Genomic DNA, 22014 nt, shown 5'->3' with positions numbered 1-22014 from the left:
AGAGGGAGAAACTATTTTCTGTTTCAAGATAAGATGGTGAATTCTTGGCATTTTACCTTTTTATTTTACAAACCCCCTAATTATACAAGGGAAGTGGAGATAAGTCAGTCACATTTTCAGATAAGCTCAGACAAATTCAGTGTTTTAAGAACTAGTTTCTTTACTGAAGACTTTGGCTTCACTCACCACTCACCATTTCTAAACATTGGGTTTTGCATGCTTTCAGGTTTTATTGAGATTCAAGTGTTTAAAAAAAGGGGAATGAAAGAAAAATGCAGGAAAAACCTGTTCTAAGCCACAAACAGCATAACCCAAACTTACGGAGGTAAATCTGCCAGCTGCTCCACAGAAACAACATCCAGCCCTGGAGCAGCAAAAACTGGTTGGATTGTGTACCAGAACAGATCAAATGCTTCCAGGAAAAGTCAAAAAAATCAGAGTCCAGAGGTTTCACAGATATCATGACCCCATGATGTCTACCTCATGTCTTTTACTTAGGTATCATAAATATCAAGAGTAACACCAAGGTATTACTGAGCAGGAAACACTCTCCTGAATATCCAGGGTTCCTAATTCTATACAACAGCTTAAGAACACAGACTATTGTATATTGCCCAAATAAATCTCTAATTAAACTTTTGGAAGAGAGATGAGCCAATGCACCTTGATATGTTATTTCCTCATCAACAACCACAACCCTGTTATTAAATGCAGACTAGGATCAAAGAGGCAGCTTCATTTGGCTTGTGGTGTGACTGCACTGCTGCCAGAGGCAAAGGTTGAAGATGCTGGGAGGAGAAAGAAAAATTACAGCAAAAAGCATCTAGAACAACTAAATAGATATTCCTGTGAAACAACTTGGATCCTGATTAAGAAGTCTTAGTTTGGAAGAGGAAGGATTGCCTGCATTTTGCTTGGTCTAGAATTAAAGGAGAGAAAAATCCCAAAAGCAAGTTGTTTGATGTGACAGCTTCAGGGTTTTTATTCAAGAGCAGGAAAATACACTAAAAGCAGAGGCACTTTTTCCTACAACAATAATGTGCTGGAGGCATAGAGACATGACCAAGCTCCTAGGGCTTCCACAGGATTTCACTGGGAAAACCCCTTCTTGGTAGCTGTCCGATGGGGCCATCCAGGCTGTTAAGCACTTGGGTTCCTGCCAAGTATGGTGATGGCTGGAGATTACTGTGTGGGATTGAAAGGAAGAAGGAACTTTAATAGTATGCAGCTAATGGTATCAAGTAGGTGCTTTGCTAAGCAGATGAGAGCGCTCATCAGCAATACCTTGTGAAGCACAAATACCCAGCTGCAGCTGCCTTACCACATGCATCTGCTGGTGTGCATGAAATGCTAGGACATCTTCCTCAGAAACAAACACAGAACCTTCTTCTGTATTAAAAGAAACAAGTACATCACACAAAAGCATTGTCCCAGTGTACTGCAAGGACAAAACAAAACACTTTCTTTCTCATCTCAGACTCCAGAGCAGGGACATAAATAAGCCAAAGATGCTTGCTGAAAGTAGGCAGTCTGTGCCAATCTTCACCACCACAGACACAGGCCTAATAAATCTCTGCTACAAAGAGCTGAACAGTCTTGCTCACACTCCAACAGTACTGTCAGGAGGAGAGCAGGCTGTGTGCAGTGGCTTGTTGCACGTATGCACATATTCAAAGAATTTTTTCACATCAACACAAAGTCACGTCCCCTTTAACATGCAGATGGCAGAATGAGATGGCTAAAGAAAAGTAACTTGTCTGTGTCTATACCAGGGGTCCCCAGTAGTGGTACAAAACAACCCTAGATTACATGGAGGTCAATACCGAACATTAATCTTTATTACACAAGGAATGGGGAAACTGCCACAGTTCCCTTCAAAACCAGGAAAAGCTGCACTGAAAAACCAACTTTGTCACAGATGCTCTGTTTGGTTTTGTACAAATCATGATGCCTTTCCCTGTCATTACCTTTCTGTTGTACTGCAGTGAATGTTCTCACATAGTTCCCGAGGAGGCAAAAACCAAATGCATGATTTCCCAGCTCCTGAACACTCTTCCTCACTATTGCTAAGACCATTGAGTAATCAATACACACAAGATTTCTGATGCACAGGCAGGCTGAGCTATTGCTGGAGGATACAAAGATTGTGTTCCTGGCTCTCTTTCAGCCTTCCAGGTTTCAAGGACTGGGCAAAGGTGAAGGCATGGTAAAAAGCTCTGTTTACTTTTGCAACCTTGAGTCAGCTTTGCCTAGGCTGAATCTCAGCCAGGCTGGTGCTTTCCCTCCTGAAAAGCAAGGACACCAATGGTGCATTGAAAGTGAGTCTAAATCATTCAAAAGAACATTCAGCACCAGAACAAGAGGACACAGTCTCAGGCTGCGCTAGGGGAGGTTTAGGCTGGAGGTTAGGAAGAAGTTTTACACAGAGAGAATGATTGCCCATTGGAATGGGCTGCCCAGGGAGGTGGTGGAGTCACCATCATTGGAGGTGTTCAGGAGGAGACTTGATGGGATGCTTGGTTGCATGGTTTAGTTGATTAGGTGGGTTGGATTGGTTGATAGGTTCAACACGATGATCTTGGAGGTCTCTTCCAACCTGGTCTATTCTATTCTATTCTCTTGCATTTCTCAAAGTGAAATTTGCTGCTTGAAAGAGACAGGACTGAAGTATCCAGGATGCATAGATATTAGACCCAAGGTGTCTCGCAGGGACAGGTAGCACAAGCAAACACACAACAGTTTCTTCAAGCCTCCTACTACTATTTTTCTGGGGGCTATCTGCATGTTACTAGCTAGAACTAGCTCTGAATCCAAATAAAATGAGTTGCATCAGTCCGGCACACCCCACAGACAAAGCATAAGGACAGGGGAACTGACTGATCGCCTATCATCTCCTCCTCCTCTTCCCTGCCAGACTCTCACAGAGCAGTCAGCTGACTTCAACAGAGGATATCCCAACTTGCACTTTTTTTCTCTGTACACAAATCAATCCCAGCCATCCCTGACTGACAGCTAGAAGTAACACTAGAGAATGACAGCAACAAACAGAAAGCAGATCCAGGGATTTTAGTAAGGAAGAAGCAGAGCCAGACAGCAAAAGCAGCAGAAAGCATTATATATGAATTTCCATCTCTCAGCCTGTCGCCATGAAAACAAACTCTGTTTTCATATATCTTCCTCAAGTTTCCAGCCACTCTTTAACATCACTGCTTATCCTGGCCAGAGTTTCAGGATAACATACTAAAAACCTATCCAGGTTGGTGCATGTGCATAGGGTTAGTAGAAAAGCTACCGTTACCACTGGGGACAATATTCTGTGATTAAAAATATCATCAGAGGGTAATGGGGGGGAAACATTAAGGAAGAATTTTTTCTCTCCCCATCCATGCCCTTTTTCACCTTCATCATCCACTCTCTGCAGATAAGCACTTAAAGCATGGCACAAGAGTCTACAGAACTTTCAGATCCCGGGTTTCCCCTTTCTGTATCTTCCCCAGCTGCTTCACCATAGAAATGATCTTCTCTTGGAGGTGGGGCAGAAGGTAAACAGGGAAAGAACAGGAAGGCCTTAGATAAATATTCACAGCATAGCTATGATAAGCACCCCTACAATAACAAACCAGAGCAGCTGAACAACACACTCTGCCTGAACAGGGCTTCCACCATTCCAACATTTTACTTTTTTAATGCATGTATTTTGATTTTACAATATGTGAGGGAGATGAGGTTTATATCAATAAGATTTGCCATAGTGCCACAGATGCAGTTCAAGGGGAACAGAGAAGGTAGCAGATTCTGAGCACAACAAATTTACCTTCAAAAACTTGTGCTTGTTTCATCTCACGAGGATTCTTTTCTGCACTCCATGAAACAAGGAATTAGTCATGCCTTGAAGAGGACACCTGGTTCCTTAGCATCAGAAGACTGAAAATGCAAGAACAGCTTACATTTTCTGGCCCCTTCAACTCTTGTCCCTACTCAGTCTGGCTAAAAATATCCACCGACGCTTTTGATACCCTTCCACATCTACAGCATGACTGACTTCGGACCCATGCCATCCCCAGCTCTGAAGAACATGCTGCAGGGTGCCTTCCCTCAATAGAGCTGCCAGCTGTCCCTTTGCCTTCTGCTGCCCATCACCACAGGTTGGCAGGCAGGTACTACAGGCTCTCAGGGAGTTTCTTTCCAAGGCCTGCCACTCTACTGTCCCATCCTGGTTTTCATTCACATCCCCATTCATGACTGTGAAACTTTAACTCACCCAGGAAACAAACTTGTGTCACTGTAACTCTGCAGTACCAGGGGGCACAGTATCTGTGTTTCCAGGGCTTTGAGGGCAGACATGGTTAGCATTGCACATGCAGTCTCTGCCAAGGTCAGCAGTAGTGTTAAGACCCTGTTTAAAGGCAGGACTTGCTCCCAACAAACACATGCTCCAGAAAGACAAGGCAGACCATCACTCTCTAGAGATTTCTTTTGGCAATCCCTTTCTTTCTCCCTCTACAGTAGCAGTTTTTTAGTTAAGAACTCATGCTAGTGGCACCTCTCCTGCAGAAAGTCTCATTTCCTCCTCTGGAAGCCCTGCTCCAGACCTCACTCTCTCCTGTTCTTCATTACCTCTAGCGTAACTGTTCCTGTCCAGCTACCTAAAACACATTTGTTCCTTCTACACAATCAGATCTTCTCCTGTGACCAGAACATTCCCATTCCATTCCTCAAGCATCTTGTACAACAACTCCCAAAAGACTGTTCTCAGCCACTGGACATCAAAGGGTTTCTTCATTCCCTTTCACCACACAGCCTTCTCTGCCTACCACAGAGATGGGCAGCTCCTCACAGACACTGCCCACTCATGGCTGGTACAGAGATCATGTTGTTCTGCCTGCCACCAAACTGTAATCCCAATTTCCCACTGCACAGGACTCTGCTCCTCGTACACCATGGGAGATGCCTGGAGCCAGAAAACAGAGAGGGTTTAGAGCAATTTCAATTTAGCTGCCAAGATCTGGAGGGACAGGGTATTTTATTCGTTCCACATTTAACTTTCCTTGCAAGCACTTTGCTATCTGTCTCCTCAAGCTCTTCAAGGCAGGATAGCTCCCCCAGACCAGTTTCTTTGGCTTACACCAGCAGATTGCACTCTTCTACATAATGAGTCTCCCAACTCTAATATAACTTCTGAGCACCTCTTCCTTCTTCCAATTATCCATCAACTCCCATTAATCTACCCTTCTGGATAATCACAGTAATGCTCTTTAAGCATATAGCTATGACATGGCAAAGCCACTCTCTGGCTGGAAGCTGCATTAGAGGACACAGTGACCCTGAATGTAATGTAATTGTGAATACTACACTCTGGAGCCTCCAAATAGTCCAGCTTCCCAGAACAGCACTGCAGAAAGGGCACTTTTGCTGAGATTTTCTTGGCATATGCAGGGATACCTTGCTGAAGAGGGATTAACTGCAGTCCTGAATATAAGTGTTCCCTCCCTGCAATCACCCTGGGCATCTTGTCACCTAATTTAAGCATGACTTTGGGTGAATCATTTAACCCTGTGTGGAAGAAAATCTTATTGAGAAGTTCTAGCAGCATCATTTTCCCCTCCTTCCCTGGCAAGCTGTTCGGGCCATTGCCATCCATACGGCATTGCAGTCATCAAAGCCAATAGGCCAGGATACTGAAGAAGCTGCCACTCAGACTTACCATCAAGACAAACATTAACTACCCCCTGGTAGCACTCACCTTTGAGCAGAAACTGGGCAAAATAAAAAATTTTGAAAACCAAACAAACCACAAACCAACAAAACAAAATAAAAAGGCTTTGGGAAAGCACACTAGTGCAATGTGAACCAGCAGAAAAGCAAAGCTGCTGTTAGCATCCATCAAATACTATGAAATTAAATTAAGATGGCAAGGAACTGCCACTTCATTTTGCTTTCACTTTTGTCTCAGAAAGAGTATCCGTTTCTTTAATCCTTGTAGCTGTAGCCTCACTCCCCTTTACGTGCAGTAAGTCACAGCCAGCTTACTACATGCAGGAATGGTTTGGGAGGGGGGGAGATTTTTCACCCAGGCCTGCCAGCCTGAGCTCTGAGATTTATCATGAATGCAGCCAGGAGTCTGGCAATTAAGGCTAAAGCATTTTTTTTTTCATGTGCTAGTAACAACTGACTACTGCTGTCACTTAAAAACAAAATTAAATGAAACATGGGTGACATGAGAGCTTTACCTATTAAGACCAGGCACTGTCATTAAGGATGTGGTTACTTAAAGGCAGATAAAAAACCTCTCCAGGGACTTTCAGAAATGACCAAGATGTAGCACAAACCTCTTTTGAAACAGTTCTCTCAAGTGGGAGACAGATCCAACACCACAGCAACAAAAAAAAAATAGCCATGGAAATAAGGAAATATTAGTTGTTTGATCTAAACTGAAATCTGAGTAGAAGTAAAGATATAGCTTTGAAATCTGTATTCATTGTTGCAAAGGAAAATTAATGCACCATCTATATTTTTAATATCAGCCTTCAGAAGGCCTGTTTCCCCCAAGAAAGCAGCCATACTGGCAGTTCAGGATAATACACAGTACAACTCCAGGGTACAAGAGCTGTTTTCCCCAAGGCTGCTCTACAGCATGCTCACAGAAACACACCAATAAATGTCTCAGTTCTCCAGATGTTTTGCAAGCATTATCCCTTATCACCTTTGCACATGGTGAAGCAGTTAAGCAGAAAGGTTCTCTAACATACATAACTATGGGCTCAAACCAGTCATCTCCCCTCCCACAGAGGGCACTTAGAAGGACAAGTCTTGAGCTGGTGAACTGGCTGAGCCCCTCCATATGCATGCAGCAAATGTTTCAGGTGTTTTTTATAGAAAGATTTTAGCCCTTTGACTATTTACCACATTTTACTTGTCTCTCCCTCCACCTACAGGTTTTCCAGTTTAGGTTCCACCATCATCCAGGTCTAAATCAAGCCAAAAACTAGGAGGAATGGTCCTGTGGTAACAGTATAGAAAAGCTATTTCTCTTCTCACTGACGTGATATCCTAGCTTGGTCTTTGCAGTCACATTGTGCTACACTCACACACTTTCATGCAGTTCAGTGTCTGTCTACCCCTAGGCCATCCAAGCACCTTCAACACCAGGTTCTCTTTAAAGGCTTCTGTTACAGTAGCTAACTCAGTCTTGCTCAATTAATCCTGTATTTCTGTCAGTAGAGTTTGCATTACGCCTGCCCTGCACAATAGCTACAACTCATGCACTAAGCTTGAACCCTAGCCTAAGTTCAAAGGGTGGTTCTTAGCTATAACAGCATACAAGAAACTGAATCAATAATTAGTACTTGTTTTTATAATACCTTAGATATATCTATGGTCCCACCCCCTCACACACACTCAAACATTCAACTGATACATGATCATCTTCCCTCCAACTCTAGCTCACTGTGTTAAGAGGACTTTTTTCCCTCTTCTGTAAATGCCTGAGGAGCTTGCCTTGCTTTATGAAAGTTTCTTATGCAAACCTATTAGGCTTTACTTACCTTTTCATTTGCTTGACAGATTTTAGCAGTTAAAAATAAAGCATAGAAGGGCAATGAGGCTCGTGAAGGGCTTGGAGCACATTACCTACATGGCGTGTCTGAGAGAGCTGGGGGTGTTCAGTCTGGAGAAGAGGCTGAGGGAGACCTTGTCACTCTCTACAACTATCTGCAGGGAGGTTGGAGCAAGGAAGGGGTGAGACTCTTCTTGATGACAAGAGAGAACTAGAGGAAATGGTGACAAGTTGCAGCAGGGAAGGTTTAGGCTTTTCTTCACTGAAAGGATTATTAAACATTGGAATGGTCTGCCAAGGGCAGTGCTGGAGTCACTATCCCTGGGGGTGTTCAAGCAGCATGTGGACCTGGCACCTAGGAACACACTTTAGTGTTGACCCTTCAGTGCTGGGTCAAGGTTTGGACTGGATGATCTTTGGGGTCTCTTCCAGTCAAATATATTCTGTGATCTCCCTCTTCTACCCTTTATTCTCCATCCCTCTATCTATCTTTAGAAAGAACATGGAAATGTCCTGCTTTTTAACCACCCAAGCTTCTTAGAATAAAAGCAAACCCTAGTAAATGTCATTAAGGTTCACTCTCAATTTTGTAATTTATTTTATATCCATCACAAGACAACATAAAATTAAGAAGTTGGGTGCTAGCTACAGGACTAGCTGAGCTGAGCTGGGAGAGAGGCCAATCTTCCAGCTCAGGCACCACCGCACTGCCTTCACAATCCTACTGATTCATCCATATTTGCATCAGGTCAAACTTGTGCTTACTTCCACTCTACCTCAGGGCAGATCCTCTTTTAAGCATCCTGGATTGCTAAACTTTAACTTGTCCCTGTGCTTGTTGCTGCTGCTCTAGTTCCCCATCCAGAACTTAGTATCAGATGCACTTATTTGTGAGGAAAGGCTTGGAAAGAAAAAGAAACAAACAAACAAACAAAACCCAGGTTAAACAGAACAACCAGAGGGAGAAAACAAGCAACTAGAGAGGGCATATCTCAGTGGTAGATGTGATTTAAGAGTGATGTGTAACTGCTGAGCCAGGGGCAGTAACTGGGGTCAATTCGAATGTTTGACAAAGACAAGATTTGACTAAGAGAAGTGGACAGAGACTCACACAAAGTGCACCAGCAGCAGGTGCACAGAGTAGGAAATGGAACAGTGGGGTAAGTATTCGGAAGTGGTGATTTCTTCCATCAGAACAAACCCAAAGCCACAAGCAGGCACCTAGCCTGAGAAGCGTGGGAGATTAAGCAGCGTAAGAGCTTAAGCCAGAGTTTTCAGACCTCGAATGCTTTAACCTTGACACCTCAAAGCAGATGGCCTGATACCAGAGGTGCTGAAAACTCACAGCTTCACCGAGAGCCATGTGGGCTTTGTCAGGGTCACCTTGACCATTCAGCCTTGATCTGTCGAGTATGTGGTACACAAACTGCACTTGTCTGCCACTCTACCACACAACTGCCCACAGGAAAGACCACTGAACACACAGCTATTAGGTGTGCTTGTGCAACCAAGCCATCTTGCCATATGTAGTTGTATATCGAATTCATATCTTCCTGGGCATTTTTTCCCCACTTGGTTTGCTCTTACTCACAGTAGACAGGTAAAAACACTGAATTCCCCAGTTTCTGCTTTTCAGCAAACCAAGGACTGAGGACAATATCTATCTATCAATGTCCTGAAAACAAAGAAGCAAGAAATGTCAAACAGCCTCCCAGAAAGCAGGCAAATTTCCACCCTACCTTCTGTCTGCCCCAGCCTTAAGTAGATACCAAGTCAGAGTGTGCACAACTGTGGAGCTGGAAAGTAGCTACATTGTAGCTCCGTAGTTAATAAGGGCAAATGACATCACTTAATACATCTGGCATCAGTGTGACATTCCAGGCAAGAGGGCTTCAGCGACATCAATGTCTTTGGGTAGGCATTTAATGTGCCTTAATTAAACCCTATCTATAGCCAACAGTAACACTAGTAAGAGGAATAGATACCATCAATAGTGCTGTTTGCACAAATCCCCCTTCTCAAATCCTCTGCCTCCTCCTCTGCAACACTCATTTTAAATGCTGACACATTTGCCAGAAGTATTTTTATTTTTGTGCAGGCCATAATGCAAAATGAAGCAACCAAATCAGGACAAAACATAAAAGGCATTTGGAGCCATGCCTGAGCTGGAGAAAGAGATAACGGAGCAGGTGTGTCCTAGGAAGAAGCAGGGCAGAGGAGCTCTTATAAGGCAGAACGATGTGAGAGAGGGACTCCAGAAGGGACAGGCTGGGTGTAGAGCCCTTAAGAAGCTAGGAAAGCTCCTGTACTCATTCATGACCACCTTGCTGAACAAGGAGGGGAGTTGCTCAAATGCAGGACAAATGTGGAACACATAACATGCAAAAAGACATGGACATTTGGATCAGCTGTTGGGAATCCCTGACCCCTGCCAGAGATCAGACACGGGGGAAAGACATAGGAATGGAACCCTCCAAAGTCAAGTTGGGTTACAGAATGACATTGAAGGAGGAATATACAGAGTAGCACAGATAGGAAGAACGAACAAGGTTTGACTAAGTGGCTTTGGAACAGATCTTCCTTTCCACCTGAGAGGACTGTTTCTACTTCAGATGAGATGAAGTACAAGTAACTGGGCTTGACGGGCCAAATTGTCCTGCTGAGAATGGGTGTAAGCCCACCAGCTTCTTTGCCAGCGTGCTTGCTGAGAATCTGAGCTACAGTGTCTGTGCAGAATAAAAACACTGTGACTCGAAGAGCCTCCCCAGAAATTAAGGCCTCAGCTGGAGACTTGCAACTGACAGCTTGTAAAATATTCCAGGAAAAACTACCTCAGCTCTAAACTGATCACCTTCATCCAACATGGCAAGAGAGCTCTTTTCACCTACTACACCCACAGCCTCACTGTTAACACAAACTTCTTCCCTGAATTATTTATATTCACCAAGGGTCAGGGAATAAAGAAAGCATAACCTCCTCACCAGAGAAATCCAATCTCATTTTACAATTTCTTCAGCTTTTGTATTTTCATAAAATTTTTGCTTTTCAAAAAAATAGCCCTGCATCCTTGTCTACAAAACTATCCTTACCAAACTTGCTCTGCAAAAACATCTGAACACCCTTTTAAGTCTCCTGGAACACAGAATTCTACTGAAACAAATCAGAAGTATCTTAATTAACTGAGACTGCCCAATATTTACATAGAATAGAACAGAATAGACCAGGTTGGAAGAGACCTTCAAGATCATCGTGTCCAACCTATCATCCAACACCACCTAATCAACTAAGCCATGCAACCAAGCACCCTATCAAGTCTCCTCCTGAACACCTCCAATGATGGTGACTCCACCACCTCCTCGGGCAGCCCATTCCAGTGGGCAATCACTTCCTCCTAACCTCCAGCCTAAACCTCCCCTGGCATAGCCTGAGACTGTGTCCTCTTGTTCTGGTACTGGTTGCCTGGGAGAAGAGACCAACCTCTGCCTGTCTACAACCTCCCTTAAGGTAGGTGTAGAGAGCAATAAGGTCTCCCCTGAGTCTCCTCTTCTCCAGGCTAAGCAACCCCAGCTCCCTCAGTCTCTCCTCATAAGGCTTGTGTTCCAAGCCCCCCACCAACTTTGTTGCCCTTCTCTCGACATGCTCCAGCAAGTCAACATTGGAATTGTTTCAGGCTAGGGAATGGCCTTTTTTGGGTAATGTGTAATACAATCATATTGCAGATACAAATCATCATACTGACTGTAAGCATGACGAGGGAAGTATCAGAGTGAGTACATTCTTTCAATGGCTCAAGCTCATTAGCACACGGCTAGGCTTGGCCTTTTGCAATGGCTGTTCAGCCTAAACGGGCAGAAAAGAGAAAAAGTCCCTAGTATTCTCCTACTGTAGAAGCCAGTCCAATGCACAGAACAGTCATTTCACTCCTCTTCTGAGGAACCTATACCTTAAGGAGTATTTGAATGCAGAACCCAAATGTATTTGTCCATCTGAACAAATTTGGACTTCTCCTGAGCACTTCTTTTTTCATAGCACCTGCCAACCCTGTTTTCAAAGCAACCTTTGAAACATGCTGTCCCCATTACAATAACTCAATAACCTTTTTGGTCTCTTGTGTCTGAAATATTTGGACCAGTGAGGTCATGCTGTGTCCCCAAGACACCAACTGACTGCCTTAAAATTCAGAATTAGAGAGCTGAACATAGAAATTTCAGGAAAGGAATTCCCTGCATTTTTTAATTTTACTTTCCCCCCAACCCCTCAAGTTTTTGCCCTTTCCTACAAGGGTTGAGGGAGTAGGAAGGGAAATAAGATTGGTTCTTCCATTCTTAAGACTCGCAGAGCTGGTAAGGACCAAAAGACTTGCTGTAAGTTAGAAGAATGGGTAACTTAACCTACAAGGGTACTAGAGAGCTACAGAACTGGCATTTCTGTTAGGGAAAAAGTCCTACACTTTCTTCAAGTCTCTGTAACTTACTCAGTACACATTCATGTCTGGTGCTCACACCATTATAAATAAATCCAGTGGGACAGAACTGCTAATTCACTCTGTAAATACCTTCAAACTCTGCTCTGAAGGAGTTATATCCCACATTATTGTTCCTGGCCTGATAAAATGTGCAATCAATTCAAGTAGCAAAAAGGGGAGGAAAAAAAAAAAGAAGGGGGTGAGGGGTGGGGAGAAAAATAAAGTATAAACACTTCTAGCTGTGTTTTCAAACACTGCAGGTACTGTATCATTGATGTTCCCTGCAGGCAAACAGCATTGCAGTTCCAACGAAGTTCTGTTTCAAAGCAGAGTATTAACAATTGCTTAGTGCAAAATGTTTGTACTTCAGCTACAGCAATTTGTAATCTCCTGCCTGAAAATGTAACTTTGGGGGGGAAAAAAAAAAAAAAGTGATAAACTAGTGTGGCTTTTAAAGCAGGGTTAGCTAAAAGTATCAAACTTGAAATAAACCATATTCTATTCTATGTATTCTATTCAAATGTGATCAGTGAAGAACGACTGAAAATGAAATAATTTCAGAACAAGTCACTATCTTCCCAAATCTCATGTCCAGTTCTTGCAGGAAGGCCAGTACATCAGATCTTGGTATAATAATAATAATAAGAAGAAGAAGAAGAAGAAGAGACCTTCAAGATCATCGTGTCCAACCCATCAACCAATTCAACCCACCTAAACAACTAAACCATGGCACCAAGCACCCCATCAAGTCTCCTCCTGAACACCCCCAATGATGGTGACTCCACCACCTACCCGGGCAGCCCATTCCAATGGGCAATCACTCTCTCTGTACAGAACTTCTTCCTAACATCCAGCCTAAACCTCCCCTGGCACAGCTTGAGACTGTATCTATGCATCATCAAAAGATTAAACACAGCCTGTGCTTTCTGCTGAGGGATTAGTTGTCATTAAGAGTGCTTTCCTCTTTACTGGTAAAGTTTGCACTCTCCATCCTCCCTGGCAGCCTATATGAGGAACAAACTGTCACCTAGACTTCTCCTTTCTTTTAAATAAAGGGACAAAAGAAAGGCAACACTGTCTGGCTTTTATGACACTTCTAGCTTCACTTCTCTGCAAATGCTAACTTTAAAAATCTTTAACCTGCCAGCCACACATTTGAGCAATGTTTATTGAGCACATCCCAACAAGCAGAAAAATCTGCCATTACCCACCTCTGCTCTGTATCAGGAACAGTGTGGCCAGCAGGAGCAGGGAAGTCCAGGTGGGGCCTGGTCTCTTCTCCCAGGTACCCAGCACCAGAACAAGAGGACACAGTCTCAAGCTGCACCAGAGGAGGTTTAGGCTGGATGTTAGGAAGAAGTTCTTCACAGAAAGAGTGATTTGCCATAGGAATGGGCTGCCCAGGCAGGTAGTGGAGTCACCATCACTGGATGTGTTTGGGAAGAGACTGGATAGGGTGCTTGGTGCCATGGTTTAGTTGATTAGATAGTGTTGGATGATAGGTTAGACTCAATGATCTCAAAGGTCTTTTCCAACCTGTTTAATTCTACTCCATGAGAGTATCGAGAGTATCGACTCCTCATTTCATAAAGCTACTTCACAGTGATTCTGTGAAACCTCTGCCTCAGTCTGTGCAATGCTATGGCTTCCAAGTCTTCTTCAAAATATATCCAACATCCAAACTCTTCCTGAATGCAAGCTCCCAACGTAATCAAGGAGAAACATAGGAAAAGGAAGGGGGAAAAAATTATACAGCCATTCAGGTTGGACAGTTTCTGTTCAGATTTGCCAGGGCTGCTCCTTCAGAATAGACTAGCATAGCATAGCATAAACCAGGTTGGAAAAGACCTTTGAGATTATCAAGTCCAACCCATTATCCAACACCATCTAATCAACTAAACCATGGCACCAAGTGCCTCATCCAGTCTCTTCTTAAATACTTCCAGTGATGGTGACTCCACCACCTCCCTGGGCAGCCCATTCCAATGGCAAATCACTCTTTCTATGAAGAACTTCTTCCTAACATCCAACAGATGTTAGGAAGAACTTCTTCCTAATATCTGACCCCAGCCTGCAGCACTGAATGGGGTTGTTGTGGCCAATGTGTAGAACCTGGCACTTAGATGTCATGCCATTGGATTCTGCCCATCAGTCCAGCCTGTCAAGGTCCCTCTGCAGAGCCCTCCTACCCTCTAACAGATCAAAACCTGCTCCCAACTTGGTGTCATCTGCAAATTTACTGATGATGGACTCAATCCCCTTGTCCAGATCATCAATAAAGATATTGAACAGGATGGGGCCCAGCACTGCTCCCTGGGGGACACCACTAGTGACTGGCTGCCAGCTGGATTTGGCACCATTCACCACCACTCTCTGGGCTACAGCCCTCCAGCCAGTTCCTAACCCAGCGCAGAGTGCTGCTGTCCAAGCCACAGGCTGACAGCTTGGCCAGGAGTTTGCTGTGGGGGACAATGTCAAAGGCCTTGCTGAAGTCCAGGTAGACTACATCCACAGCCTGCCCCACATCCACCAGGCAGTCACCTGATCATAGAAGGAGATCAGGTTGGTGAGGCAGGACCTGCCCTTCCTAAATGCATGCTGGCTGGGCCTGATCCCTTGGCCAGAACACAGAACTACAAAACTGAAGAGGTACTTTGAGTAGCAGCTAAGAAACAAAACCACACAAGCGTGCTGGCATAATGGCATAATAACAAAAGATTTATTAATATCATATCCTGCTAATAAATATATTTCCAAGTTTTCTCCAGGAATGTGGGACAAGTAGTACTTGCCAGCTTTGTGAAAAACAAACAGCTACCAAGGCTAGCAAAGCCAGGAGATGTTCCATGGGAACCTGAACTGTTTGAGGTCCATTAGCCACTTGCATGCACCTGCTGTAAAAACACCTGCCACAATTTATTCAGCCCTTGCACTGCTGCCAACAGTTGAGGCATATCTGCAGAGGTTCCTCACTCCTGTTCTGACAGTATTAAACAGTCAACCAACATCATACTTAAAACTGATTTTTAACTATCAATACAATGTAAATTATTTTCTTCTCTCTTCCAGTCCTTTCCTGTGAGGGATGTCCCTTTTCAGCTCAGCAGTATGAATGCCAGGATATTAAAGGTTTGCTGGCACTCACACATTCAGTATTGCAGTTGTTGGAGAATAGCACATATATAGTTCCTCAAGAGAAGGATGACATCAAAATGGACCTTGATGGACTATTCCACCTGCCAGCAGCAATCCAAGTAGGATTTATTTGTATTTTAATATTTGTTCCCATCTCATTGTTCTGAGGTGAAGAATCTACAGTCTTCTGGTCAACATTAATATAGTCTTATCCCACAACAAAGGCAGCTACTCTGCACATCCCAAATTTGCCATCCAGCGTAGGGCTGAGCTGTGGCCAGTTGAAAGTGACAGGGCTACAGGTCTGTTATACTTGGGCAAACTGAGTCTACCTTCATTGTAATGTCAAGTTGCCAGTACAGCACTTGTGGGAAGACAGCCTGATCCCTGCAGGTACAGGGAGATAGCCAGGACTGTAAGATGATCCTTGTGAAGCTGCTGAACTTACACAGTGGGCAGCTCAGGTGTCTGGTCACCATCACAACAGCAGAGGAAAAAAAAAATAGCCTCTAATACTTGTCAAGCTAAGCCATCCTCTTGTCACTCCAAACGTTTCTAGAACCAGAGCTTTATAGCACATTTGGTTCCAAGCAACAGGGTCTTGTCTCTCTGTCCAAAGAATCAGGAACAAAGGAAAACTTGCATTATTCTTGAAGACCCCACTCTGCACGAAGCCTTCCCCACAGGCTTGGCTAGCCATGTCATCTGCAGGTCACATGCCAAGAGCATTCATGATGTTGCAAAAATGGTTTGTACCTGGAAACCTAAAACCTTGCTTAAAAATCAGCATGCACAATGGAAGGGCAGGAAAGACACATTTAATGGCACCCCCCTGAGAGATGAGTTCTGTAACACTGAGTCTGTACCTAAAGCCTTGCCACAAGTCTTCACTGGAAAGAGTTCTTTCAGACCCTACTTCACAAAACTGATCTCACAAGATCTGTACTGAAAAGGACTAGCTCTAAGACTAGAGCTGACAGGAAAGATAGAAAGGGACAAGGAACAGGGATAGGCCTTTTCAAATCAGAAAATTCATCAATCCCTGAGATTTTGCTTCTTAAAAGAAATCTGTTACCAACACCCAGACAGAGGGGCACCTCCAAAAGGGCACTGTAAGTGCCCTGCAATCAAACCATTCCACAGGCTAAAAAAAACATATGGAGCCTGGTTTCTGATTTCATCTCTTCCCTGCCCCATGCAGATTATCTGACACCCAGTAATACAGTCTGAGGTTATACTGGAATCATCTGTATGTTATAGACATTAACTCAGACCTCTCTTGTCTATCCACTGCCTATTTTCCAGCAACTTTTAGGCAAAAAGGTACTTTTGAGACTCCACCTATCACCTAAGCCCTGCATCTTGTGAAAGCAAGCTAACAGATATGAAGGAAAAAGCCCTTTCCTTGTCATCTGGGGAGTCCTCCAGGTTTCATACCGGATCAGCAAGAGAAGAACACCTACAACTCTCCAGGCAATTTGTATTTCACTGGCACAACAAATTTGTATTTCATTTGGCACTGCCGCCAAATCGTTCTACCCTATGCGGAGCCAAGCCAAAAACATAGAACCTTAAGACAGAAGGATCTGAAAGGAAAACCAATGTAGAATTTAACTCCCCTAAAATAGGCAGATATGATACTTTTCAGTAAGAGAGCTTTCTGCACCTACCAATTTTTATGTAAAGCTTCCCTCCCCATATGCAGAGGTTCTACAGGACAGGCAGCCTCTGACAGCTGAATCCAGATGACAGCTGTATTTAAATTTGACTTAAGGTTCTTGGGTGCTGCTCATTGGTATAGACTACTGCCTGCTTCAACAGGGCTGAGATTTCATTCTAGGTGTTTACACCTGCCATGCTCCACCTATTGGAGCATGTTTCATGAGGAGGAAGAGAGTCTTATCAGGGCAAACTCAAAATGCAAGCCATGCCTTCTGCAAACTCTGTTCCACCCAAATCACAACATAGTCCTGTCCAGCAGAGGATTACAAGTGGAAAGAAACAAATTCTAAGGGTCTCAGAAAGGAAAAGATCCTTTCTGGATGCAGTGTGTGCTACTGCAAATGTTACAAGAGACAAATCAGTTGGATATAGCACTGTGACACTGGGCCACGGTGGCCTGCTAAAAGCAGTCCTCTGCCTTCCTTTTCAGGGCCCATGTCCTTGGGCATTTCTCCTTTCTTGGTTGAAAATGACACAGCAAAGCCTTCAGGTTACTGGCCTATAAATATTTTTTTGTACTGTAGTGAGCAGGGAATAAGCATCAGCAAGCTTGGATACCAACAGCTATGCTCATAGTAGTCCTATGAGACCAGGACTACAGCCAGCCTCCTTGGACTGTGCAGCCAGAGGAGAGCAGAACTCTGCTTTCACAGGTTTAATCAAGCAAGCTTTGCAAACACCAATATGGATAAATCTCAATCAGATAAAGTAAACCAAGAACAGCAAGAAGTGACATGTCATGGTGATATGGCAAGTCAGTCGCAGAGTCTATGACCTAAACTATACCTTCTAACACAAGTGAGTTCAGATGTCCAACCTAAACTTTGCCAGGTCCTGCAATAAAGCCTTCCCCTTTGGTTAGGGACAGAGAAGGAGAAAAGGGGATGCCTTGGTTTGTTGATAAATCAGAGTGAAACATTAGAAAAATACAATGACCTCTTCATGTCACAGAACACAGACTCCTCGTTTTGCCCAGCCTTGTAATGCAGACAGAGCAAGAGACCACCGCTCCTATAGGATAGGAACTTCCCATGCTCAGTCTAAATCTCAAAAGGTGAAAGTAAGTTCATCCCTTTCCACTCTCCTCCACACAAAAAGCTCCCAAGGAAAATCTCTTTCCAATGTCAACTGTGCTTATTAATCTGTACGCAATTTAAATTGTCTATTGGTGCCCACACAGCCAATATGATCTTTCTACCCTGAATCTCTGCCTAATCTGCTGGAGGAAAGCAGAGTTTGATCTTATGACAAAGACACTCTCTGGCAGCCAGGCAACAAAAATCCTGAGCTCAATGATCTCCTGGAACCTCGCAAAGGAGTTACCTTTGCATCACAATCATATTGAGTCATTGAGGCACTGTTTCAATTTCTTCAAAGCAGAAATGTTTGTGCACGTGATACACCCAGAAACAGGGCACTCTTCAAGAAAAATGAGAGCTGTGGAAACTGGGGAGATTTTTTTAAATTGTTAAAACCATAGAAGTTGCTCATTTAGCAGAAAAACTGTAACCAAGACAGTGGATTACAAAGAAAAGACTTTAAATTCTTACTGGCAAAATTTAAAAGACCTTGCAAACCCCAGGCTCTCTCCAAGACTCCACAATACTGGAGACATAACCAATTTACTCCATGTTAAGAATTATGAAAGACTCAAATCTCAACCTCTTGGTCTGAAAATCCTTCAGCTAAGTGCAGGATGAACAAAGCACAACTTCCAGCCTAACTCTCCTAATTGTTAGATGCAAAGGATGATATACGCGTTAACAACAGTTGCAGGGGTCCTATCTGCTAGGTGGGTTCCTCCAGACAGAGGCATTGACTTATTTGGTACATTTCAATGAATAATGGGCAAATTATTACTGAGTATTTTACTTCAGGCTACCTTTGAATAGACAGAGAGGTTCAAAGGGTGCACAGCCCTTTTGCCAATAGCACAGTCAACCATTCTGCCCTGTATTTCCTTTGGAATTGAGAAAATGTCTTCCAGAAATAGCCTGTCATTTTGCTGAAAGGCTCAAAATAAACAGTACTTCTGAAGGAATATCTTATGCTTTACAAAATAGCCATCTCAGAAGGGAAAAAAGGATGTGCACAATGTTTCAGTGAGCCGAACAAAAAGACATCATTCTTTGTATAACACAAGGCTTAAATTCACCATGAAGGAAACTGCTGAAGTTAAAGCCTCAGGGGTCAAGCTGGGAGGGAAATTCCACTGTGAAGGGATGAATTTTTATCCTACATTCAAACCAAAAGAAGATACGTAGAAGACACATTGTCAGCTTGTTTAAGCCTCAAAAAAAGAAAGTTCAGCCCCACTCAGCATCCCTTCACAAAAATCTAATACATTTTAAAGTGCTTGGTCTGTTGTGAGCAGAGGTAGATCTTGTAGATTCTGCTCACCTTTTTTTTCAAACAGCGGGTCCTTATCTTTAGACACGTGGTTTACCCTTCCTGCTAACACAGTATCAGGGTTTAAAACTAAACACCACAAGACTAACACCAGTATCTTGCCATAATTACTGGTGTCTTCCCAGTTTCTATTCAGCTGAAAGTTAACATTCATGTTTGCCTCACTGAAAATCTGTCCCTCAGAGACAAGGGAAAAACATCTAACACTCCATGAAAGTGGAATCCTTACAGGCGAAGCTGTAGCAGTATGAAGGGGTGCATCAGATGAAGCAAGAAACACCGTTTTTTTCTTTCTTAAGAGCCCAGAGAACACATTTGTTTTGTTTGCATTGGGATAACAATAGGTGAAGGGCCTAGAATTTGTGTTAACTCATTAAGCAAGTGCTTTGCGTTTTGTTTTCCTTTTCTCCTCAGTGGGAAATAAGCTGTGCTTTTTTCTGTGTAAAGAGACAAACAACTGATTTCAGATCATGTAAATCACCTGCATATACAGCTACACTCTTGATTGTTATTGTTGTCAAGGTTCCCATATCCTCAGTCACCACCATGGAAGTGACCTGGATCTCCAGTTGAAAGGAATTTATGGAAAACTCTGCCTAGAAACAAACCTGCATGCATTCAGATAAGAGACCAAGGAAGTGCCTGGCAGTCCACACTAGGCTCCAAGCTGCACCAATAAATACAATAACTTCATCAACAGGCCAAAGAGCTCAGCCTTTACCACCACCTACCTTAAAATAACTAAAAATATGGTTGCCATCTGGTGGCTAACACAGAACAAATTTAGCATCTATGATGAGTTAGGGTGGACCAGAAGACTGATTCCTTGCCCTGTCCCCTCCTGGAACTGCAGTAGGTGAAAAACCTTACTGCAGTTGTTGCCACACTCTCTTGTGCACAGAGCAAAGCCAAGACCTCGTTGCAGCAGATAGTTCTATACTGGATCTGCTATTCTCATGGTGTTTTGTCCAAGCAGGCAGGTAAGATCAAATCGTGCTCCTAGTCACAGGAAAGGAGCTTAAACGGCTGGAAGCAGCATGGGCAACATTAGGCCCAGCAGGTTTGGGTTACCATTTCGACCCAGCAGCATTTTATAACAGTGTTGGAAACTGGCAGAGGGCTCAGGCCAGTACTGCACCCAACCCCAAACCTCCTAGATTAAATGTAGTTTCTAAAGATAAATCCCAGGAAACAAGAGGAGCAGTGAGCAGGTCTGTTCACACCCCCTCCCTGCAAGATGCACCAGTCCTTATTCAGTCAATGTCATCTCACAGCAAATCACTGAAAGCCAAGACGAGTGTGCCGAAGAGAAAATGTCCCTGCGTAAAACGTCCGATAATCCCTACACGGAGCCGGCATCTGGCATCAGATGCAGCATGCCAGAGAGATGAACATAAAAAGTATCTATTGCATATTCTTGGCACCTTTTGCTGGCACCAGGGTGAGTGGGGAGCAGCGAAAGGGCTCCCAGGATTTAAAAAAAATAAACAAAAAAACCCAACAACAACACAAAAAAACCAACCCACATCCCTCCCACAGGAGACATCGGCACGATCTTTAAAGCCCTTACAGCTTTTGCTCTTTACCGCCATTCCAAAAGCTAGAACGCAAGGTCACTAAAGCAAGTCACGACTATCATGTTATGCTGTTAAAAGATAACGATCCGAGCTCCCACCTCCTTCTCATCTCTGAGGCTACGTATACCGCTGTTGCAGAACACAGCGCTGGTCTTTAAACTGCCGCATGAAGCACAACCTTAAACGGCACAGAACGAGGTCTCCTCCAGCTGAAACAATAAGCATCTACGCATATAAAACACCCTTGCGGCTCTCTGTCCGCGATGCCATATTTCTCCTTCTCCTGAGCGTGCATGCGAATGGAAGCCCCCACAGCTCTCCACGGCGATATTTTGTATTCTCAGGGTGCAAAGGGGCCCTAAATCCGAACTCAAAGAAGGCAGCTGCCAGCCCGGTACAGGTTGGTGGGGGGGGGAGGGTGTACCGATGTGCCCACTGCGAGACGCATCTCTGCTTTGGGGAGGGGTGTCATCCCTGGTACCCGCATCTCCCCCCTCACAGCCCCGGGGAGGCGGAGATGCCAGCGCATTTCCCCACCGCTACCTTCTCCCCTACCTTCTCCTGCGCCCGGGTCAGTTTCTTCTGCACGTTGCTGGCGATCTTCCCAGCGGTGACCCCCTTGCTGCCCAGCTCGGCCATCTTGCCTTCTCTTTTTAACGGGCGGCTGCGAACGGCTGGCCGGCAGGAAAGGGGGGGAAAACCCGGCGGGCAGGCGATGGCCCCAGCCACCACCACCCACCTCCCTCCCTCCCTCTTTCCCACCGCCTTTTAAAGGGACAGTGCGCTCCGAGCAGCCTTAAAGAGGCCGCGCTTCGCCCAGGAGGGGACAGCAGCGGTATGGCCGGATGTGTTGACTGTGAAGGGTGCGATGGTGATGCTGCTGATGTTGAGAGAACTGAGGACAGATGTTTGCCAGGTTTCCCCCACCCTGCCTGTTTCCTCTGTGCCAGGCTGTGCCAGGGGACAGGCACGGTGGGAAAAGCTGGGAAGCATCTCTGGGAGGGAGGTGGGATATGGGAAGAGATTCCAAGAGGCCTCCCACACCCGAACAGTGAGCCACTGATACTTAAAAACAGCAAAGTGAAGAATATGATTTAGCGATAGTGGCTAATGCTTGTATTTGTCTCAGTAGTCACTATTACATGGTGCTG

General features: G+C 44.3%; 1 protein-coding gene across 17 annotated transcripts in view; it reads right to left on the bottom strand.

Annotated features, from left to right (window-relative positions):
* The window catches only part of BIN1 (bridging integrator 1), a 92140-nt gene extending 70557 nt beyond the window's left edge, over positions 1–21583 (bottom strand). For all 17 annotated transcript variants that reach the window (XM_054175887.1, XM_054175900.1, XM_054175937.1 and 14 more), the window contains exon 1: positions 21419–21583. In XM_054175887.1, the coding sequence (XP_054031862.1) occupies positions 21419–21502 (84 nt within the window). In that variant the 5' untranslated portion in view covers positions 21503–21583. The remainder of the gene's footprint in view (positions 1–21418) is intronic.
* Between the last annotated feature and the right edge of the window lie 431 nt (positions 21584–22014).

Source organism: Dryobates pubescens, chromosome 2 (assembly GCF_014839835.1).
Source record: "Dryobates pubescens isolate bDryPub1 chromosome 2, bDryPub1.pri, whole genome shotgun sequence".
Classification (NCBI taxonomy): Eukaryota; Metazoa; Chordata; class Aves; order Piciformes; family Picidae; genus Dryobates; species Dryobates pubescens.
This window is presented reverse-complemented; position numbering and strand designations above follow the sequence as displayed.